Raw genomic sequence first — 21,186 nt, forward strand, 5'->3', positions numbered from 1 at the left:
CACAAAATGTTAGTTTTCATACTTTTCATTGGGAAAGTTGACAGGGCATTAAATATAGGCAATATACTCTAAAACTGTGAAACAAGTAATTAAGTAATTAAACCAAGCTCCTGATTGAACTGCTGTGCTTTGACTCTCGTTTTCACTGCAGGGTGGTGACGGTACAGAACATTACCAAGTGAAAGCTCGCTTGGCAATGCTGGACAAGAACTACAAACTGGCTGAGATGTACTACATGGAACAGGTAAAGCTGTTTATTATTAAACTGCAATACACATACAGAGATTTTTAAATGTAAAATAGTGGAGATAATTATAGTGTTCCCTGTAGAATGCAATAGATGAGGTGATGGAAATGTACCAGGAGCTACACATGTGGGATGACTGCATAGCTGTGGCAGAGGCCAAGGTAACATCAGTGTTTAAGATACTAATCTACAGAATGTTCTGTTTCTCTCTTATTACTTTAAATTTGTGACAAAATTCAGTAAAGAATAATTTACTTATCTTTACTGAATATTTGGGCTCAAATATTAAAATAACGGAATATGTTTATTTTATTATTAATAGATTTTTGATGTTATAAAGCTTTATCTTATTTTAAAAAGAGTTCTGTTCACCTTTCTGGAAACATCTAAAATTTTCAGTTTCACACCTTTCTAGTGTTTTACTAATTATTTTAAAGCCCTGAATTTGTACAAGCCAAAACTACTGAGCAGTGATTTTAACTGTTGTAGTATATTGTCCCTGTCCAGTGAAAATCAGGTATAGGTGCATCTCAATAAGTTAGCATATCATCAAAACGTGAATTTATTTCAGTAATTCAAAAAGGTAAACACATATATATTATATAGATTCATTACAAACGTAGTGATCTATTTCAAGCATTTATTTCTTTAATGCTGATGCTTATGGTTTACAGCCAATGAAACCCAGAAATCATTATCTCAGAAAATTAGAATAATCAACACAAAACACCTGCAAAGTTTTCCTAAGTCTTTAAAATGGTCCCTTAGTCTGGTTCAGTAAGCTACACAATCATGGTGAAGGCTGTTGATTTGGCAGATGTCCAGAAGCCAGTCATTGGCACCCTCCTGCTGTAACCAAGCATATTAATAGAAAGTTGAGCGGTAGGGAAATGTGTGGTATTAAAAGCAACAGGAATAGTCACACCCAGGAAAGGATTGTCAAGAAAAGCCCATTCAAACATTTGAGGGAGATTCAGGAGTGGACTGCTGTTGGACTCAAGAGCCACCACACACAGACATATCCAGGACATGGGCTACAACTGTCGCATTCCTTGTGTCAAGCCACTCATGACCCAAAGACAACACCAGAAGTGTCTTACCTGGGCCAAGGAGAAAAAGGACTGGATTGTTGTTCAATTTTCCAAAGTCTTGTTTTCAGGTGAAAGTCAATTTTGCATTTTATTTGGAAATCAAGGTCCCAGTGTCTGGAGGAAGAGTGGAGAGGCACACAATCCAAGCTGCTACTGTGAAGTTCCAAAATCAGTGATGGTTTGGGGAACGATGTCATCTGCTGGTGATGGTCCACTGTGTTATATCAAGTCCAGAGTCAGCACAGCCCTCTAACATAGCCCTCTAGTATCTACTCGCCTGACCTAAACCGCATAGGGAATCCATGGGGTATTGTCAAGGGGAAGATGAGAGACACCAGACCTAACAATCCAGATGAATTGAAGACCGCTATCAGAGCAACCTGGGCTTCCGTAACACCTCAGCAGTGCCACAGGTGGTTCGCCTCCATGCCACACCGCACTGATGCAGTAATTCATGTAAAAGGAGCCCCGACCAAGTGCATGTACTGTACATACTTTACAATAGGCCAACGTTTCTGTATTAAAATTCATTTTTTAAATTGGTCTTAAATAGTATTAAACTTTTCTGAACTAATGACTTTTGGGTTTTCATTGGCTGTAAGCCAAAATCATCAACATTAAAATAAATAAACACCTGAAATTGATCATTGTTTGTAATAAATCTATATAATATATAATTTTACTTTTTGAATTGAATTACTGAAATATATTAACTTTTTGATGGTATTCTACTTTACTGAAATGCACCTGTCAATTTAAAGTTTTTTACATCATTTGAGCACAGCAGATGTCCTTCAAATTGTGTAAAAATTTCATGAACAGACCAATAGAAGTCCTCCAAAATTACTTGGAATTAAATCTTTTTAGATTAACTTCAGTTGAAAGTTAAGATTTTTTCCTTTTCCTGTGAAGTTACTATTCTTGGAGATGCTTTTCATTGGACAGCGACAATTTATTTGATGTGTTTCTGTAACAGATATCTAATTTGAATAATTTCTGCTTTGAACTCTGCATGACCTCATGATTTTTTGTATGTTGGTTTTTTAGGGACATCCAGAGCTTGACAATTTACGACACAGTTACTACTCCTGGCTAATGGAAACTAATCAGAATGAGAAAGCAGGGGAGGTGAAGGAAAGTGAGGGTGACTACATGGGGGCCGTGAACCTGTACTTGAAGGCGGGCCTTCCGGCCAAAGCTGCCTGGCTTGCAATTAACAGGGAGGAGCTCCTGAAGAACAGTGATGTCATCCACCATATAACCACTGCCCTCATCAAAGGGGAATTTTATGAGAGGGTTAGTTGTACAGAAATTTAAATGTTTAAACTTCATTTAGATTGGGGAAAAAAGTTTAAATCAAAGTTTGCTGTGGCATTTTTGCACTGTATATTTCAGTGACAGTGCTTTACAAATAAGGATCATAAAACAATGACCATGAGCCTTGTTTTTGTGCATTTTAAATAACTTTGAAATATGTTCTTTATATACTGGATTGTACAGGTCAGAGCAGTGTTTTTTTTCCCTCAAAACAACAGGCAGGTGACATTTTTGAGAGGATAAGAAATAACCAACGGGCCTTGGAATGTTATTGCAAAGGTAACGCCTTCAGAAAAGGTGAGTGTGTTTTTGCCAAAGTTCCAAGAGTCAAAATAAGGAAGTAAAAGAAAAAAAAGATAATGAAAACCTTTTAGCTTAATATGAATAGATTAACATTCATTTATTCATTCATTCATTGCCTGTAAGCGCTTATCCAGTTCTTGGTCGTGGTGGGTCTACCTGGCAGGAACACATACTGGAGGGGGTGCTGGTCCTTCACAGGGAGACATGCACACACTCATTCACTCACACACTCACTCCTTTGGACATTTTCAATCCAGTCCACCTACCAACAAGTGTTTAGACCATTGGAGAAAATTGGAGCACCCAGAGGAAACCCACGCGGACAAGGGGAGAACATATCAAACTCCTCAAAGATTACCCTAACATATATTTTTTAATTTTATTTTATTTTTCTGATGTATGAAAGTAGAAAATAAAAGGGTAATATGTAAAAACTACTCTGCTTGAGGCAACTGTTGTGTAATTGCACCTGTATTGATTTGAAACTGCATAAACCAGGGCAGCAGGTAGTGTCCCAGGGTTGTAGGGTTTGGGCCCCTCTTTGGGTGACTGACTGTGATGTAAAAACAATGTTGCTAATGTAGGAAAATGGAAGCATTTTATCGTCTGAGCTCTGAGCTGCTTCGGTTTTCTTATGGCGACACGGTGGTAGTATCACAGTCACACAGCTCCAGGGACCTGGAGATTGTGTGTTCAAGTCTCACTCCAGGTGACTGTCTGTGAGGAGTTTGGGTCTCCCTGTGTTCATATGGGTTTCCTCCGGGTGCTCTGGTTTCCTCCCACAGTCCAAAAACACACGCTGGTAGGTGGATTGGCTACTCAAAAGTGTCCATAGGTATGAGTGAATGTGTCGCCCTGTGAAGGACTGCTGCCCCCTCCAGGGTGTGATCCTGCCTTGCACCAAGTGATACCAGTTACGCTCAAGACCCACCTCAACCCTGACCTGGATAAGTGGTTACAGACAATGAATGAACTAATGAATAATTCAACGTCCGTAAAGATGCTGTAACATTGTCTTGTGCTTGGTTCTAGATGGTTTCCTCTGTCATTTGATTACACTTGCCTCTTTTATCTAGTGTCATATGTCTTGGAATGTTTAAATTGTTGTAATGTTTAAAGCATTAATTTTTAAGCCCTAAATCATCGAAGCATCATCCCAGGAATTTTAAGCTGTGTTATACATGATGCACTGTAACTGGCGCGTCAAAATGAGTGTTTTGAGTCTTGTACATTTACTCTGTGCCCTGTCATGCACCTCCAATGTTTTATAACATGCTTTATAAAAACAAACACATTTAAAGTAACTCTTGCAAATTAGGAACAAATACACAGACATTTATCCCTCTATGAGAAACCACAGAGAGAGTCAAATGGGCCAAAACTCATAGGATTCTGTATCAAGAATAAACGCTTTTAGCTTCTTTGCATCTATCCCACTTTTAGCAGAATTGTGCAGGGCTTCAGTGAACCTGCAGTAATGTGCAAATGTCTTAGGGCACTAGAATAATCATATATAATAATATATGATATAAATAATATATATAATATAGGGCGGCACGGTGGCGCAGCAGGTAGTGTCGCAGTCACACAGCTCCAGGGGCCTGGAGGTTGTGGGTTCGATTCCAGCTCCGGGTGACTGTCTGTGAGGAGTTGGTGTGTTCTCACCGTGTCCGCGTGGGTTTCCTCCGGGTCCTCCGGTTTCCTCCCACAGTCCAAAAACACACGTTGCAGGTGGATTGGCGACTCGAAAGTGTCCGTAGGTGTGAGTGTGTGAGTGAATGTGTGTGTGTCTGTGTTGCCCTGTGAAGGACTGGCGTCTCCTCCAGGGTGTATTCCCGCCTTGCGCCCGATGATTCCAGGTAGGCTCTGGACCCCCCGCGACCCTAAATTGGATAAGCGGTTACAGATAATGGATGGATGGATAATATATATAATATATAATAATAATAATAATATATCTTCTAAATAAGAGTGGTGCTTGTATAAAATTATATATTATTATAAATACAAAACAGGTTTTTTTTTTTGATTGTATGAATTTGTGAAATCAACAGCACACTTGATTTAGCATAATGAAGTATAATAACCATGAATCTGGCATAAAGTTTTCAGGAGTTTTCGGCCATTTCTTTGTAAATTACGTGCAGTTTGATCATGTTTCTTATGAAGGTTTTGAGAATGAGTATTATGTGTTGTCTTTTAAGTCAGTTTTTTTTTCTCTTGTATTTCTTGGTTTCTTAGTGTCTTGCATCTGGTCTTTGTTAGTGCCCTGTGTTATTCATTAAATTATTGTTTGATTGTTATTCATCTCCTGCACCTACCTTCATCTCTCTTCCTTGTCCTTCGACCCAACCCCAACATGACAGACACCTCAGAAATGTTATAATAAATTATTAAGAACAGTCTTGTCACGCATACCACTTTGTGTTCTATCTCCTTTCCAAAAAAACATGGAAATATTAGTGTTTTAACTTGAGGATTATCATGATTAATCACAGAATGTTGTTTTGATTAACCCAAGTAAAATTTTTAATCATTTGACACGGCCAACATATATGTCTGCACAGCTGTGGAGCTGGCACGTGTAGCCTTCCCTTCAGAAGTAGTAAAGCTCGAAGAGGCTTGGGGAGATTACTTGGTCCAGCAGAAACAAATGGATGCTGCCATCAACCATTACATAGAATCTGGGTGAGTCCTTTTAACTAACTAACATACAAAAAAAATTGTGTATAAGAGGGAAGGTGAAATGGGGATAACGAAGTATGCAGAGAAACATGAACTACAGTGTAGAACTACAGAGGGAAAATTTATGGTCAGTGGATCAACACCCAGCTGGGGCAGGTACCCTCTGTTACACCAATTAAAAAAAAAAAAAGTTCTTTAGGTCAAATTGTATTTGCCTATCCCTGTAATGTAATTCAATTGTAATTTTAGCTGGATAAGAGTATCTGTCGAATGCTAAAGATGTCAGTATAATTGTAACTGGCTATGAAGCAGTGAAATTGTGTTTTTTAAAATGATGGATCTCCATACATTTGTAGAATTGGAAGAGTTGGAGTGGCTTTTGCGATCCAGGACTTGACTTCTGTAGGGCTAGTTAATTAAAATTCATTAAGGTCCATTTAGAGAGAATTTTTCTCAAGCCAAGGTCCGGAACAAAATGTAAAATTTGCAGCATGATCAGTGCCAAATCTTGCATATTGAACTAGCTTTGTAGTTATAGCAAAATTTTATGTAGTTAACACCTGAATGTCAAAGCAAATTACAATTACAATTGCAATTTCAATAAACATATTTCAACAAGATTTTAAAATAATTATAAATAACATATACTCTAAATAAAATGTCCTTTTTTTCATTTCATATAAAATTTACAAATAAAACAAGGATTATGAAAAAAAAAACCTATGTAAACAAAATGCTTAATGATTTGTAGTTGCAGTTGACTTTACTGCTTTTTCATAACCAGCAATCAAATTGGTTCTTATTGCTGGAGGGAGGGACTTTATTCGTTAACAGTAAGCTTATTGGCTTTTTATATTGAAGGATGGAACTTTATCCATAAACAGAATCCATGTTCAGCGAATTTCAACCGGTAATCTTCCCCTTATTTCCTTTCAAGTTTCTGGGTTTACATCACACAACACTGTCATCCAGAAAGTGTCCCAAAAGAGCTTTAATCACGTCCCTTGGGCTATTTTTACTGGCCCCAGGACAGTTGTGTCTGGAGTCTGTGTGTGTCACTCATTCGAGTAACAGCGCTCATCATAATGCATAGATCTGATTGGCTGAATAGCCTCATGTATGCAGAAACACATGCGATTCGACTGATTTTCCTGGAGCGCTAAACATGAACTGTAATGACTAGAAGAGTCACACCACTTAAAACAAGCATTCTGTTCAAAATGAAACAGCTTTTAATAGTCTATCAGTTCCAGGTCCAGGGTCTGGGTAGGACCGTGTCTGGTTATGGACACAGACCGTGGTCTGCCAATTCATAACCCCTGTTTTAGTGGCTAAATACCATTAAAAGCGCACAGATATGTTCCAAAATCTAGTGTAAACCTTTCTGGAAGTTGAGAAGCTGGGACAGACTCCCTAAATTTCCCTTAATTTCAGAAGAAACAAAGCAGGTGTATCTGTTGAGTTGAATTAGGTGTTAATCGTCATAAAACTCTGGCGTGGTCCTGAGACCCAGCGATTTGAATGAGAGGAACCTAAAATCAGTCTTTTGATTCTTTCCTCTTAGTTGATGGAGTTGAAATGAGTGGACTAGCACATGTCGCTACCTTTCAGCTTTGGAGATCCCTGAGTGCATGTTCCAATGTCTAGAACTGTGATTTACTGTCTAAAATACATTTTGATTAGCACGCAGTATGTTACAGTCAAATAATATACCTTGCACCGTTTCAGTCTGTAGTTCAAAAGAAGGCATTGAAATATGTATATTACAGGATATACACCAATCAGCTATAACATTATGACCATCTTTTTGTTTCTACACTCATGGTTCATTCTCTCAGCTCCACTGACCTCAGGAGCACTTTGTAGTTCTACAGTTACATACTGCAGTCCATCTCTTGCTGCTGAAGTTTCTAATCCCCTCAGTGTCACTCTAGCCAACAGCATCTTGTGTCCTCTGACGAAGGACTAGAGGATGACCAACACAAAATGTGCATCAACAAATGGGCTACTGTATTTTAATTTACATCTACAAGGTGGACCAATGAGGTAGGTGTGTCTTACAGAGTGGACATAGTATTTAAAAACTCCAGCAACACTGCTGTGTCTGATCCACTCATACGTGTGCAACACACACACTAACACATCACCACAACATCAGTGTCACTGCAGCGCTTAGAATACCTACTATGTGGGTGACCTGACCTCTGAAAAACAGGGTGAAAAGAAACAAACAATGTATGAAGAACATAAGATGGACTACAGTCTGTAATTGTAGAACTTACATAGTGTTTTTGTCTGGTCAGTGAAAGAATGGACTGAGTGTATAAACAAGGAGGTGGTTATAATATTATGGTTAATCTGTGTTTGTTCACACTGGAATCAAGGTATTCTTGTTGTTGTTTTTCTTTTTTCAGTAATCCTTTCTTCATGGTTGCTATACATTTTGAAAAGGGGAAATAAAATTATGAATGTTGCTGTGACATAATTTCAGATGAAAATTGCAGTTGGTGATTCATCTTGTAATTTTTAGCACATTTAATCACTTGTTCAAAAAGATAGCAAAGTGAAATACAGCACACACAGAGAAAGAGGAGATGGTTTTCCCATTCAGTCAGGTGGGCCACTACTGTACTAAGAGCCATAATATTGTAATTGCCTGTGGATAATGCTATTCTCCTAAACCATTTACAGACAATAATATTACTTTTAAAAAAATTATCTGATGTAGGCATGTTATAGCCATGAGCATTTTAATCTTCTTGAGGCTAAACCTATTTAAACCTACCTTTCTTTCTATTCATTTCCACTATGAAGTTGTTCGTCTAAAGCAGTGGAGGCAGCAATCGGGGCACGACAATGGAAGAAAGCACTGCACATTGTGGAGTTGCAGGAGGACAGATCTTCAGTCAAGTCCTACCTTAGGATTGCTCAGCACTTTGTGTCCATACAGGAGTTTGAGGTAGTCTGATATTCTGAAGCAAAGGCTTTTTTCTTTAAGAGAAGTGGGATGATGGGTTTTTTATGGTTCAGTCACACAGTACATGGAACTCTATTGCATTTGTAAGGATTTGGTGTTTTATGTTTTGTTTGTTTTTTTGTTTTTTGTGGCTCTGACTTTTTCTCTACATTTTGTCCATTTTTCCTTAGGTAGCAGAACGCTTGTTTGTAAAAGGCGACCATATCAAAGATGCAATTGACATGTACACTCGGGCAGGAAGATGGGAGCAAGCACATAAGGCAAGAGCCTGTTTTTTCTGATTTTCTTCTGAGAAACCAGGTGTCACACAAAGACAAGAAAAGGCATAAACAGAGAAAGAAAGTTAATGATGAATGCACTTCTGCTCATTGTATTTAATGTGCCCTTTAAGGGGCATAGAAGACTCGCATAAAATACTTTTCATTTAATTACCCCCCAGCTTGCAGTGAAGTGCATGACCCAGGAGGAAGTGTCTTCTCTTTATATCAATCGGGCTTACGAGTTAGAGAAAGAGGAGAAGTACAAAGAAGCTGAAAGGTATATCCTCAAACACCAACATTTTCTGTTGATCCATCCGTTTTCAGAAATATTGATCAGTAGGACTTGCTGGTGAAATTAATTATGGATTGTATCATGCTCCAAGCCAAAATCCTGCTGATGGTGAATGGAAAGGATATCACAGGGCTACTTTATATTTCAATCATTAATTCATGTTCATTGTTTGGGCCAGTTTGGGTCAAAGTTTCACGGCAAGTAATTGGCAAGGAAAAGTGTTTGGTTTGTTGTGCATCAACAGCAAATTAGACTTTGATATGGTGACATACAGTTTGGAGCCAGGTTAATTACTTTCCTAAGGAGTCATTACAGACGGTATACTTTCTACCCTGGCTGCAAAATTGTGTCACTTGGACATGTTATGTTTTTAAACTGTTATTAACACCACATCACTTTGTTTTGTATGTTTAAATTTTTATGTAGTTTATGTAGTTTTAATCTGTAATTGTTGCCCAGCTGATGTGGAAACTTTGTAATCTTTACAGATATTTGTATGCTAAAAATACCAGTACCGACTAATATTGGGCCATATAATTGGAAATGTTAAAAAATGAAACTGAGCTTTAAGTGGACCAAATGCATTGCATTTTGTTTTTTGTTTTTTTTTCCCTTTTTTTTCCAGTTATCATCACAGAAATACTTTGCCTGCGGTACTGATATTTAAAAATGTAGTTAACAATATATGACACAACTTTTTTTCAGTTTTTAATATTTTTAGTGGACAAATGAAATGTTGGCAGTTGGAATATCATGAAGAATTCCATGTAACTCTTTTATTCTGACACTGAAAAAATAACTTATTTTTATACACAAAGAGGTGATCTTTAACTTTTACAGGGTACTGTATATTTATTTTTTCATATCTGTATAAGGTAATGCTTCTTTAATTCTTAAGTTTTATCTACTGTTTATTTTATTTCAGACTGTTTACCACAGTCAGTGAGCCTGATTTGGCGATCACCATGTACAAGAAAAACAAGATGTATGATGACACAATCCGTCTGGTTGCCAAATATCACAAAGACTTGCTGCAGGAGACCCACATTCATTTAGCCAAGGTTAGACAACTTGATTAAAGCTCATAGGACTCCCGGACAGCTTATTTGGTATTGATACTACTGATCCTATGGCATAGCATGCTTTATCAAGGCTTTTATAAACAATGCTTTTCAGGAACTGGAAGTTGAAGGAAGATTTCAGGAGGCTGAATATCACTACTTGAATGGGCAGGACTGGAAAGCTGCAGTGAACATGTATGGCACCAATGCTTTATGGGAGGAAGCTTATCGGGTATGAGCCTGCTAACTGCACTATCATCTATCTGCATTGTCATCCATTCATTTATGTTAGCATTAAGATATGAATCACAGCAGAGGCTGCATTGGTTCTCTTTAGTTTTCTATGTACTGCCCTATGCAAAATTTTTGGACACCTAATGTGCACAGTGCAATATGCACTGATTCATTCAGTGCAGTATTTAGTTTTCTGAAGCTTCAGCTTTCAGAGTTTTAATGATATTTTGGGTCAGGAATATAGGTTGTGGGGTTTAAAAGCAACATAATATCACAGTAAAACAAACTCCCCCTTTTGTTTGTTAAGAACTGTATGAAACTGACTGTACCTTGTTTGTGGTTGAAGTATAATTTGTCTAAGGTTTTACTCACTGTTTAAATTACCACAAAAATTTGTTTGCAACATTTGCAGCTTTCTAGTGTTGTAGCACTTTCAGTGGATGTTTACTATAATGGAACGTTAGCAGTCAGAGTTGGTTCCACCAAGTTAAACATCTGAAACAGCAAAAATATATTTGGTGAGGAAACATACTCTGAATCTCTGAATGAGTGTATTGGGTTAAAAAGACAAACATCACCTTAAAAGGAGTCTTGTTGAAGTCACGTTTGGGAGAAAAAAAAGCTATGGTAGAGGTACATTATTGGTAATGTGCAATTATTTGTCATTGTACAACACACAACAAAATGTGTCTTCTGCGTTTAACCCATCTGTGGCAATGAACGCACACACACTGGTGCCCTAGGGCTGTGAACACACCCAGAGCTGAGGGGGTAGCCCATTTAGGAGCCCGGAGTGCATTTGTGGATTCAGTGCCTTGGTCAAGGGCACTTCAGCCATGGATGTTCCCTCTGGTCTCGGGGTAACAAGCCCGGTCCTCAGGCCAAAGCTGCACTGGTCACTAAAGTTACAAACGGTGTCGTTTTAAAGTTTTGTTTCCTAAGGGACATTACATTATCTTCTCCAGAAGAAGAGGTGAATATTTTTTTCATTATAGAACTATGAAATATACAGCATTGTAATATAAGTGTTGGAGATGAAATTGGGTTTATGAAATCAACACAATTTTATAATACAGGGTATAGAATATGTGCCCTTGGGGATATATAGCACCCATGCAACACTGGATTGCTGACCGCAAATAAACATAACAACAACGGCCTATTTAAGCTTTAATTGGGGTTTTACATTTAACAACACTGTTTGTAAGTATCCAATAGTTCTGTAACAACACATTCGTCACTTTGAAGCAAATTATGTCCTCCAAGTAAGAAACACTGATATCTGTTCTCCTCCAGTAATCCTTCTTGCTGTATGGCAGGTGTCAAAGAGTCACGGGCCAGCCAACGCTCATAAGCAGGTGGCGTACCTTTGGGCCAAGAATCTGGGGGGAGAGGCAGCTGTCAAACTGCTTAACAAGTTTGGGCTGCTGGAGACCGCCATTGACTTTGCAGCAGAAAATCGGTGAGAACTTGGACTGTGCATGCTACTGTACTGTTCCCCACACTTACAAAAGCTGAAAAGAAATGATAACATTCTACAAGAGCTTAGCCCTTGAGGAAAATGAGAACTTTGTCCCAAGAAAATTTGTCACAATCTTAGAAGCCTTCTCTGCTTTAATCTGTGCTTTTCACCTCTTTAACTGCCCCCCCCCCCCCCCCCAAATTCAGAAATGATAACTAGATATTTCCTAGTTTTGTTCTTGCTAACTTTTCCTGCTTTTTCATTTTCAATATGTATTCAATATTGTGCTTTGATCTGTGTTTCATGCTGTTCTAATGGTAAGGGCCCCCTCTGCACTTAGTTATTTTCAGTTGTGTGTTTGGGGCAAATATCTGCTAAGCTTTTAATCAATTGATCACTATAACACTCACAAGTTTGTTAACCCTTTAGTTCATTCGACTTTGCTTTTGAGCTGGCTCGGCTCTCCATGAAAGAGAGGATCCCTCAAATCCATCTGAAGAATGCCATGTTCCTGGAAGATGAGGTATTGACGCTTTGTCACTTTGATTATTGCTGGTGTCTGATTGTTTGACACCAGTGTTTCTGGAGTCATTTTCCTTTAACTCAAAGATTCTCTCTATAATATGTGTGCATAATGCAGTGTGAGCACACGGGCCCATACTTAGACATTCACACTTCCTGGTTGTGATGTGGCATGAAAGTTTTATTGATGTTCTTGTGGTGCCTATAGCAGAAAAATATGTCTCTTTTAAGGGCAAGTTCAACAAAGCAGAGGTGGAGTTTATCAAAGCAGGAAAACCAAAGGAGGCCGTGATGATGTAAGTGAACCATTTATTAATTATTATTATATTTTAAATAAACACTGATGTGTAACGTAACTGCATATACTGCACTATTTTTGCTTTTTAAACTTATCTCCGGTTTATGCTCTGTTTTGACACATCTGTAGAATATGTAGGTATACAATTTCTTCAAGTTAAGATAACAGTGATGTAGTATAATTTATAATTATCATTAATATTTATTATTAAATGAGAATTTTCATTTTATTTCAAATAAGGTCCAATATACCTGTACTATGAGTTGGTATAGCACCAGTTGTTACACAGTTATTGCATTGTTGATGCATAATTACAGCTATTAATGACATGTAATGACAAAAAAAAATTTCTAAACAAAACTCCAACATACTTTTGGATACAGTATTTTCTGTAAGTACAGAACAAACTGATGCACATGCTTTCGCAGCGCTTTTCCCTTTATGGACCTCAAATGCAGTGATGAATAAATTCTCAATCTAATTTAACTTAGATTTTAGGTAAATGTTTCTGGAATAAAATTGTAAAAGAGGCATATGCGCTTACTGACTTACTGGCTGACTGACACCTAATGTTGAAATGCGCATGCGTGAGTAGGAACTGTTAATCCAGCCGTATTTCACAGAGTGAACTTAAGGTGGTGCAACTACAGCATCTGTTGTTAGTTCAGCCATATTTCACATTCCAGTTCGTGAACTATATTTGGAACCGTTTGGCGGTGACCAGAGGACCTCTCCTCCCTGGACAAGTACTTTTTTGAGACCTAAAAATGAGTGTTCAAGTGTTCAAGGGGTCAGAGAGGTGAGAGCTGAACGCACTCGCACCGCTTCAGCGCTGTAGGGCCACCATCCACTGTGGCGAGCAGCTCAGTGTTTTACTGGAGCCTCAAACAGAAATGTGTTGAGCGTTGTTGAGGTTATATTTATCACAGTGTCTTCTTTATTTTTGGAGAATAATTCTGTGACCCAGCCTTTTATTTTCTACTATATATTTAACAAATAGAAATTTGGTCTGTCCCTATAATGACATGAATACATGGACATATCTCACTGTTACTGACTTTCTGACAAGTAAATTACATCTGCACAGCGCATGTAAATAAAACACTGTGTAAAGTATGGAATATAAAAAAAACGCACAGCAACAAAACCAGTTTAATTTAAAACACAATTTAATGTGGAATCGATTCCTTAATGTGGAACTAATTTCTCATATATTTTTTTTCTCATACAAACACACAGAGCAGTCAATATTAATATATTATAATATAAGCATCAATGTAAGGGCTTCAGAAGTTCCCATGTGCAACGTGCTGAGAGCTGAGATCATACAAACAAAGTTGTGAGGTGTTTTATATTTTAAAATTTGTATTTATTTATTTATTTTTGCAGAATTGTATTATGCAACCTCAGCAACCGACACAACAAAATTTCTTTTTATATTTGTGTGTTATTTTAAAATTGTCTTACATGTCTTTCAATAAATAGAAATATTTTATAGACAGATAACCTTTAAAGCAGGTTCTACACCATGGTTTCTTTACTTGGATGCTTTTGCCACTGTAAAAAAGCAGCTGTTAAGCTATCATCAATCACCATAAGAGCTTATGGGACAGATTCATTAGAGACTACAGCTATGGGAACTTCTGTTATCGTACTCATAATAGCGACATCCCCAACAACAAATGAGCTGTACGTAGAAATGTGACAAACAACAGTTAGGTTCCAATCATGTTTAGTATGAATCCATTACAAGGTAGAAATATGTTTCTCAGGTTTCCCTCTGTAGTTCCATTTAAATAAGCAGATTTATGAGATTTAATCTGTATAAATGTGAATGTTAGAAAACTGAATTGAACTCATAAATCAAAATAAAGAGTCCTTTGTGTGTACAGGTACATCCACATCCAGGACTGGAGCGGAGCCCAGAGAGTGGCCGAGGCCCATGACCCAGACAGTATGGCAGACGTCCTAGTGGGCCAAGCCAAATTGTGTTTTGAGCAGAAAGACTTTCAAAAAGCTGAAGCCTTCCTACTTCGTGCCCAGAGGCCTGAGCTGGCCATCATGTACTACAAAGTAAGCACATTGAAGTGTATGGGTCTAGGAATTAATTATGTTTGTTTGATTTTTTTTTTTACAAGGCTAAACAACTCTAAGTACTTAACTGAACTTTATCAACCAAAAATCCACTGTTTTTCTCTTTGAATAACCTAGATGAAATACAGCTTGTGGCTGAAACCAGTTAGGGCTGTCAGAGTTAACAAATGAATGATTACGTGATAGCGAAATGCTGAAATGTAATCTCACATTGTCTGTAAATCCAAATTCTGTTACTAGAGAATTTATTTATTAATTTTAAATAAATGCACTCTAACAAAAGAAAGTATGGAACACTCAAAAATGATGGTTCTTCAATGCACTTTATTAAAGAAATGGTTCTATATAGAACCCTGCACACTCGAACACCTGATTAAAGGGTTCTTCGCATTATGAAGGTGTTCTTCGGATTGATGGAAAATGTGCTATAAAGGATTCTGTAGCACCTTTCAGAAAAGGCATTCATAGTGCACAAAATACGGTTCTTCTTTTGTTACAACGTAAAGCTTGTTACATTATAAGAACCCTTTTTGGTGCCATGTAGAACCCTTCTTGAAAATGTGCTACATTATCGCACATTCACCATCTACCTGAAGAACCTCTTCATGATGCAAAGAACCTTTTAATCATGCAAAATTGTATTTATATTTAATTATTTATGATATTTTGTAAATATAGAGAAACATTCAGATAATGATTGATAATCACAGGTATTATTTGAGTGGTGGATCATTCTCAGCACTGCATTGACAATGATTTTGGCTTGTTAGTGCTTGTTGCATCACACACAAGTGGTGTGGGAGTTTTTATCACTCAAGGGTGTAGTGCTATGGATTACCAGGCAAATAATGCATAAATACCCAAATCATACCATGATTTAATTATTGCTAGTGGAAACTGCACAGAGGTAAGAGAGCCACGCGTACAAAGGAATTATGTCAGCTATTTAATCTTTCCTTGTTTGTGCTGTCTTGTTTCAGGACGCTGAGATGTGGAGTGATGCTATGCGCATCTGTAAGGAGTATTTACCCAATAAGCTGGGCATTCTCCAAGAAGAGTATGAGAAGGAGGCAACAAAAAGGGGAAAAAGGTATACGACCGTTTCCACCGCTCACTTTCATCTTTGGGTTGTCTAAGTTCTTTAACCTATATTCTTGGTGCTTTTTTTTTTCTTCTTCTTCACATCTCTGCACTCCCTCTTAGAAGCACTGATGGGCCTTGCCTGCTCCTTAGGTGTTCTTGTTTTGAAACTAGGGCTCTTAAATTGTGGGCAAAAGCTAATGGCTGTGCACTCTCACTAAGAAGTCCCGTTTCACGCTGGCTGGTTCTGCTCTTTTATTAAAACATGGCAGCTTATATTTCCAGAATTAAATCCATAATGAGTAGCTCATTAAGGAGCAGACATGCAGCAAATCCATCTCCACTGATAATTTCTCTATTTTAAATGACTTGTGGGAAAACAAGACTTATTCTTCTATTCCTTAGGAGGAAAAAAAATTGCATAGTCAGGTCAAGTCCCAATCAGCAGCAATTTAGCCCTCCAGTACTTTTGAGCTGCTGTTACTCATATTGTCTTATAGCGTTGACTGCTGAGAGCTTTGTTAAACTTTACGATCTCAAGGTCAGATACTGACTTTCTCTCTCACAGAGAGACAGAGAGAAAGAGGGAGAGCTTGTGAGAGGAACACTTGTGATTGAAGGAGGGAAGGATACGGCCTGAATACATTATTCACTTCACACAGAAAAAAAATTTCAGGGCTACATTATGCACAAAAACACCAAAGTTACAATTGTAGTGTAAAAAAAAAAATCCTTGCAAGTATTTGTCTATGCCGAGAACAGACCTTTGGGCATGCCATCCCTATGGAGTTCATTTTAGTATTTAGAACATTTCCGTGTGTGCACAGACAAATTTGCTGGTGCCCTTGCTGATGAAACCATGCTTCACTCCTTCTGAAAAATTACAAAATTAAAAGCAGTGGTTTTGTCTATAACATCTTCACGTCACAATATTATTCATTCAGTCTATTTAAATGGAGAAATGTAGTCTTATTCTATTACTCTATTGTAATGTTATCATCTTGTGCAGCACACCAAACTTATAAATGAAAGAAAAGGTTTACTGTATAGGAGCAAACATTTATTAAATGTTAAATATTAAATGTACAGCACTGATTTAGAACTCCAGCTGGACTTCTTTCAGTTGGACTTAAACGTATGTTACATTGTCTTCTGTAGAAGAAGAGGATTATTTATTAGCTTAACTTATAGAGCTATGAAAATAAAAGGATACAACATTAGTCGATGAGACAAAATGGGGCATATAAAATCAACAAGTTGAAGGTCTACAGTTAATATAGAATATGTTACAATTATATTTCATAAATAATGTACTGAATATGAAGTATAGAGTTGTTGGAGAAAATCTGAAAGAAAAAAATATAGGCAGACCTTTTAAAAATAAAGGCTGTAAACTATCTTTAATCAGCCTGCTGTTCCTGTGACTGCAGTTGCAAATGCTAAGAAGTATAAGGTCCATGGGACTGTAGCAGACCTCCCTGGATGTGGCCAAAGCAGGGAAAATCAAATTGAACAAGAGGGTAGTGCGAATTGTAGACAAGAACCAAGGAAAACTTTCTGGCCAAGGTACCGGAGTGTCTGACTGCACTATTTGTCACTTTCTGAGTGACAGTGGGTTCCACTGAGGATGACCTAAGAGGACGTCTTTAAAAAAAGCCTAAATTTACATTAACAAGACACAATGCTGCCGGGAGAATGTCATTAAAACAGATGAATTCTCTGGAACATCTATGGAAGGGACTGAAACATACAGTATAGCCCTTCAAATATGACATCTATAGTTTCCTCAGGAAGACTGGGTCAAACTGCCTGTTTATTGGTGCAGAAGTCTCACAGAGAGCTATGTAGATAGCTTGTTTGCAGTGATTGCCTCTATAGGTTGTGTAACAAATTATTATGTTAAGATACTATGATATTTACTTATGCTTTATACAGTTTTTTAAAATGTAAAATACTGTATAAATAAATATACATAAAATATATATATCTGTTCAGAATAGTTTTAATATTAGTAATAAATATTGCCACAGCAATATATTGGGCAAGGCAAGTTTATTTATAGAGCACCTTTCATATAATTGCAATTCTAAGTGCTTTCCAAAATAATACAGGACATTTACAGAAGAAGAATTAAAAATTTAAAATAAAACAATTTAAAATGAATTAAAATAGAATTAAAACATAAAAAAACAAAAGGTGAAATAAAATGAGACATGTTTAAACTGAAAATTAAAGCAATAGAATTAGTAGCAAAAACAATGCAAAATAACAAGTACTATAACAAATTATTCATTCATATTCTGTAACTACTTCAAGCTATTCAGGTTTGTGTGGGGTATTTAACATACATATCTTTGCAGTGCAATAAAAAAAAACATGTATCTCAATTTTTTATGATTTTTAGTTCACTACATCATTTGAATACATGAGATGTCCTTCACTCTGTGAAAATTTCCAGATGAATGGAAATGCTCCAGAATTATGTGAAATAAAATATTTATACATCGACTTCTGCTGAAAGTTAAAAAGGTTTTTTTTTTTTAATTTGGAAATAGTTGGGTGAATTTGTTTCTTTAAAACAATGTTTGTAATTATGCACAGTGAAGGCAGCCAGGACTTTTTAAACTTAAGTTTTTTTCAATGGATATGTTTTGGTCCCCGAATCTGTTCTTTGTTTTTATTAGGATTGCTTTCTACTTTTGTTCTCTGACAGACAGGATACACTCTTCATATAGCAAGGCTGCTATATTATAGGAGCTGGTAAAAGGTTAACAAGTGATTTTCAGAGTTTAATTTTTGGATATCATCAAATCCAATCAAAAACATCAAAATTTTTTGTCAGTTTTCTACATCTTATGAACACAGCAGTGGTCAATCACATTGTGTAAGAATTGCATGATAAATGGACAAGGACAAAAGTTCCAAAATGATATACAAATATGAAATAAAACGTTAATCATTCAATTATTCATTCATTCATTGTCTGTAACTGCTTATCCAATTCAGGGTCATAGTGGGTCTGGAGGCTACCCAGAATCATTGGGTGCAAGGAAGGAACACACCCTGGAGGGGGGGGGGGTGTCACAGGGCAACACACTCACATATTCACACCTACAGACACTTTGAGTCACCAATCCACCTACCAACATGTGTTTTTGGCCTATGAGAAACCGGAGCACCTGGGGGAAACCCATGGGGACACAGGGAGAACACACCAAACTCCTGCTCCTCTCTGAGACAGTCACCCGGAGCGGGACTCGAACCCACAACCTCCAGGTCTCTGGAACTATGTGATTGTGACACTACCTGCTGTGCCACTGTGCCACCCTAATTTATTTATTTATTTTGAAATGAAATCTAAGGTTTTTTCCTTCTGTAAAGTTGCTATTTTGGAGATACATAATTGCAGAATTTCAGAATTCTGCATGCAGGGCTTTATTTGGTTGCATGTCCTACTGTGTGTAGCAGTTTCTCACTGATTGGAGCCAACTACCTCATACAGCACAAGTATCTAGACCATGCTGTCATATACTTCAGATCGGATTGAGACAAGACACGTCAATATTATAAAAGTTCCTCATGATTGTATAAAGTGTTCTACAAGCTTTTTCCTTTAGTGCTTATACAGCCCTACTAAAACTTCATTTTAATGCTAGGGCAAAGTTATTGCAATAGTGCTCCAGCAAGTCCAGGTTATATTGTTACATTTAGCCACTACACTACTCTGTAGAATAAAGCTTCCAATGCCAAATTCCATCCAGTGTTCAAAGTCTTCTATTCTTCACTTAGCAGTGCTTAAAGTATGTGGATCTGTATCTGTGGGTATATCTGTGTGTCTGTACAGGTGTTGTCTGTGTATCTGTGTTTATCTGTATGTGTGTGTGTGTATCTTTGCTTTCAGGGGAGTGGAGGGCATGGTGGAGCAGGCTCGTGAGTGGGAGCAGTCAGGTGAATATGCCAGGGCAGTGGACTGTTACCTGAAAGTGAAGGACTCGTCCAACACTGCCTTGTTGGAAAAGTGTTGGATGAAGGTAATGTTTCACTCCTCTTTGTTCACTCTTTTTACCTTCTGTTTATCATTTTGGATTGCTCATTTTCCTTCCAGCCCAATCCTTTAGCAGAGAAATGTAGCACACAAAATTTGGAGAAAATGACTGTGACAGTAGTGTGTAAGGATTCATTTGTTTTCTCGAGGCGTCATTGATAATTTATCCCAATGCCACTTACAATATATTGTAAAAAAGAGAAAATAATAAAATAAATATTTGCAAAGGTCAAATTTATTTGCAATAATAAATTATGAACAAACCCAATTTGCAGAAATATCGGGACATTTTATAAAATGCTGTAAAAGACCATAATAATTAAAAAGCATAATGTGTTAATTTTCTTGAATTTTTTTTCCACTGAAAAAGCACAAAGAAAATATTTGCAGTATTTTCACTGACCAGATTAATATTCTGTTGTAAATTGAAACAAATATAGAATGTAATACCTGCAACATATGCTAATAAGTTGGGACAGATCAAAAAACATTCCATAATAACCAGATAAATTGGTAATAGGAGAAGATATCATAACTGAATAAAAAAAGGAGCTTCCACCAAAGGCTCACTTTGCAAATGATGACTTGTGGCCCAACATTTTGTGCCAGACTTTGTCAAATAGTACAAAAACCTTTGAATTGCTAATGGAAGATTTATATATTTCACCATTTACTATAAACTATAATATAAAATGATTGAAGTAATGAGTAGAAATTTTTGTGTAGGGCAACACTGTTGAAGTGCATGAACCTTGAGCCCTCAGTCCACTGCTACATTAAGAAATGGAACCAAAAACTGACACAATGTGAAAGGTACACATCAATTTTGTGTGGAAATAATTTCTATGCACACAAGATCATCTCAGATGGTCCCAGATACAATAGTAATGTGCTGTTGTCATAGGAGTCCATAGTTCACCTTGTTTTCACAAAGAAACAAAATGGACACCTCTCATGGATCAGGGATGGTATGGTGTCTTGCATAAAAGAGAAGTTTCCATTTACCATTTAACATACAGTGAACATTGGGCTTTTAGAGAGACTTATACTGCTGTCAAGACAACACCTTATGTTGGGAAGTCCATGGTTGTTTCAACAAGACAATGCCAGGTTTAATTCTATAGGTGCTACAACAACATGGCATCATAGAAACTGAATGTGTGTGCTTAACTGACTTGCCTGCAGTCCAGATCTGTCTCCTGTGGTGCATCATATAGA

General features: G+C 37.2%; 1 protein-coding gene across 3 annotated transcripts in view; it reads left to right on the plus strand.

Moving 5' to 3' along the window:
* The window catches only part of ift172 (intraflagellar transport 172), a 95,759-nt gene that overhangs the window by 41,206 nt on the left and 33,367 nt on the right, over positions 1-21,186 (plus strand). For all 3 annotated transcript variants that reach the window (XR_010803901.1, XM_066677160.1, XM_066677158.1), the window contains exons 20-35: positions 152-244; positions 331-408; positions 2,386-2,634; positions 2,874-2,952; positions 5,526-5,646; positions 8,458-8,602; positions 8,791-8,880; positions 9,060-9,157; positions 10,098-10,233; positions 10,349-10,465; positions 11,787-11,929; positions 12,359-12,452; positions 12,683-12,747; positions 14,642-14,822; positions 15,824-15,933; positions 19,825-19,954. Coding sequence is in view for 2 of the 3 variants with exons in the window: in XM_066677160.1 (XP_066533257.1) it covers positions 152-244; positions 331-408; positions 2,386-2,634; positions 2,874-2,952; positions 5,526-5,646; positions 8,458-8,602; positions 8,791-8,880; positions 9,060-9,157; positions 10,098-10,233; positions 10,349-10,465; positions 11,787-11,929; positions 12,359-12,452; positions 12,683-12,747; positions 14,642-14,822; positions 15,824-15,933; positions 19,825-19,954 (1,929 nt within the window). In the remaining variant the exon portion in view is untranslated. The remainder of the gene's footprint in view (positions 1-151; positions 245-330; positions 409-2,385; positions 2,635-2,873; positions 2,953-5,525; positions 5,647-8,457; positions 8,603-8,790; positions 8,881-9,059; positions 9,158-10,097; positions 10,234-10,348; positions 10,466-11,786; positions 11,930-12,358; positions 12,453-12,682; positions 12,748-14,641; positions 14,823-15,823; positions 15,934-19,824; positions 19,955-21,186) is intronic.

Source organism: Hoplias malabaricus, chromosome 7 (genome assembly GCF_029633855.1).
Source record: "Hoplias malabaricus isolate fHopMal1 chromosome 7, fHopMal1.hap1, whole genome shotgun sequence".
NCBI classification, from domain to species: Eukaryota; Metazoa; Chordata; class Actinopteri; order Characiformes; family Erythrinidae; genus Hoplias; species Hoplias malabaricus.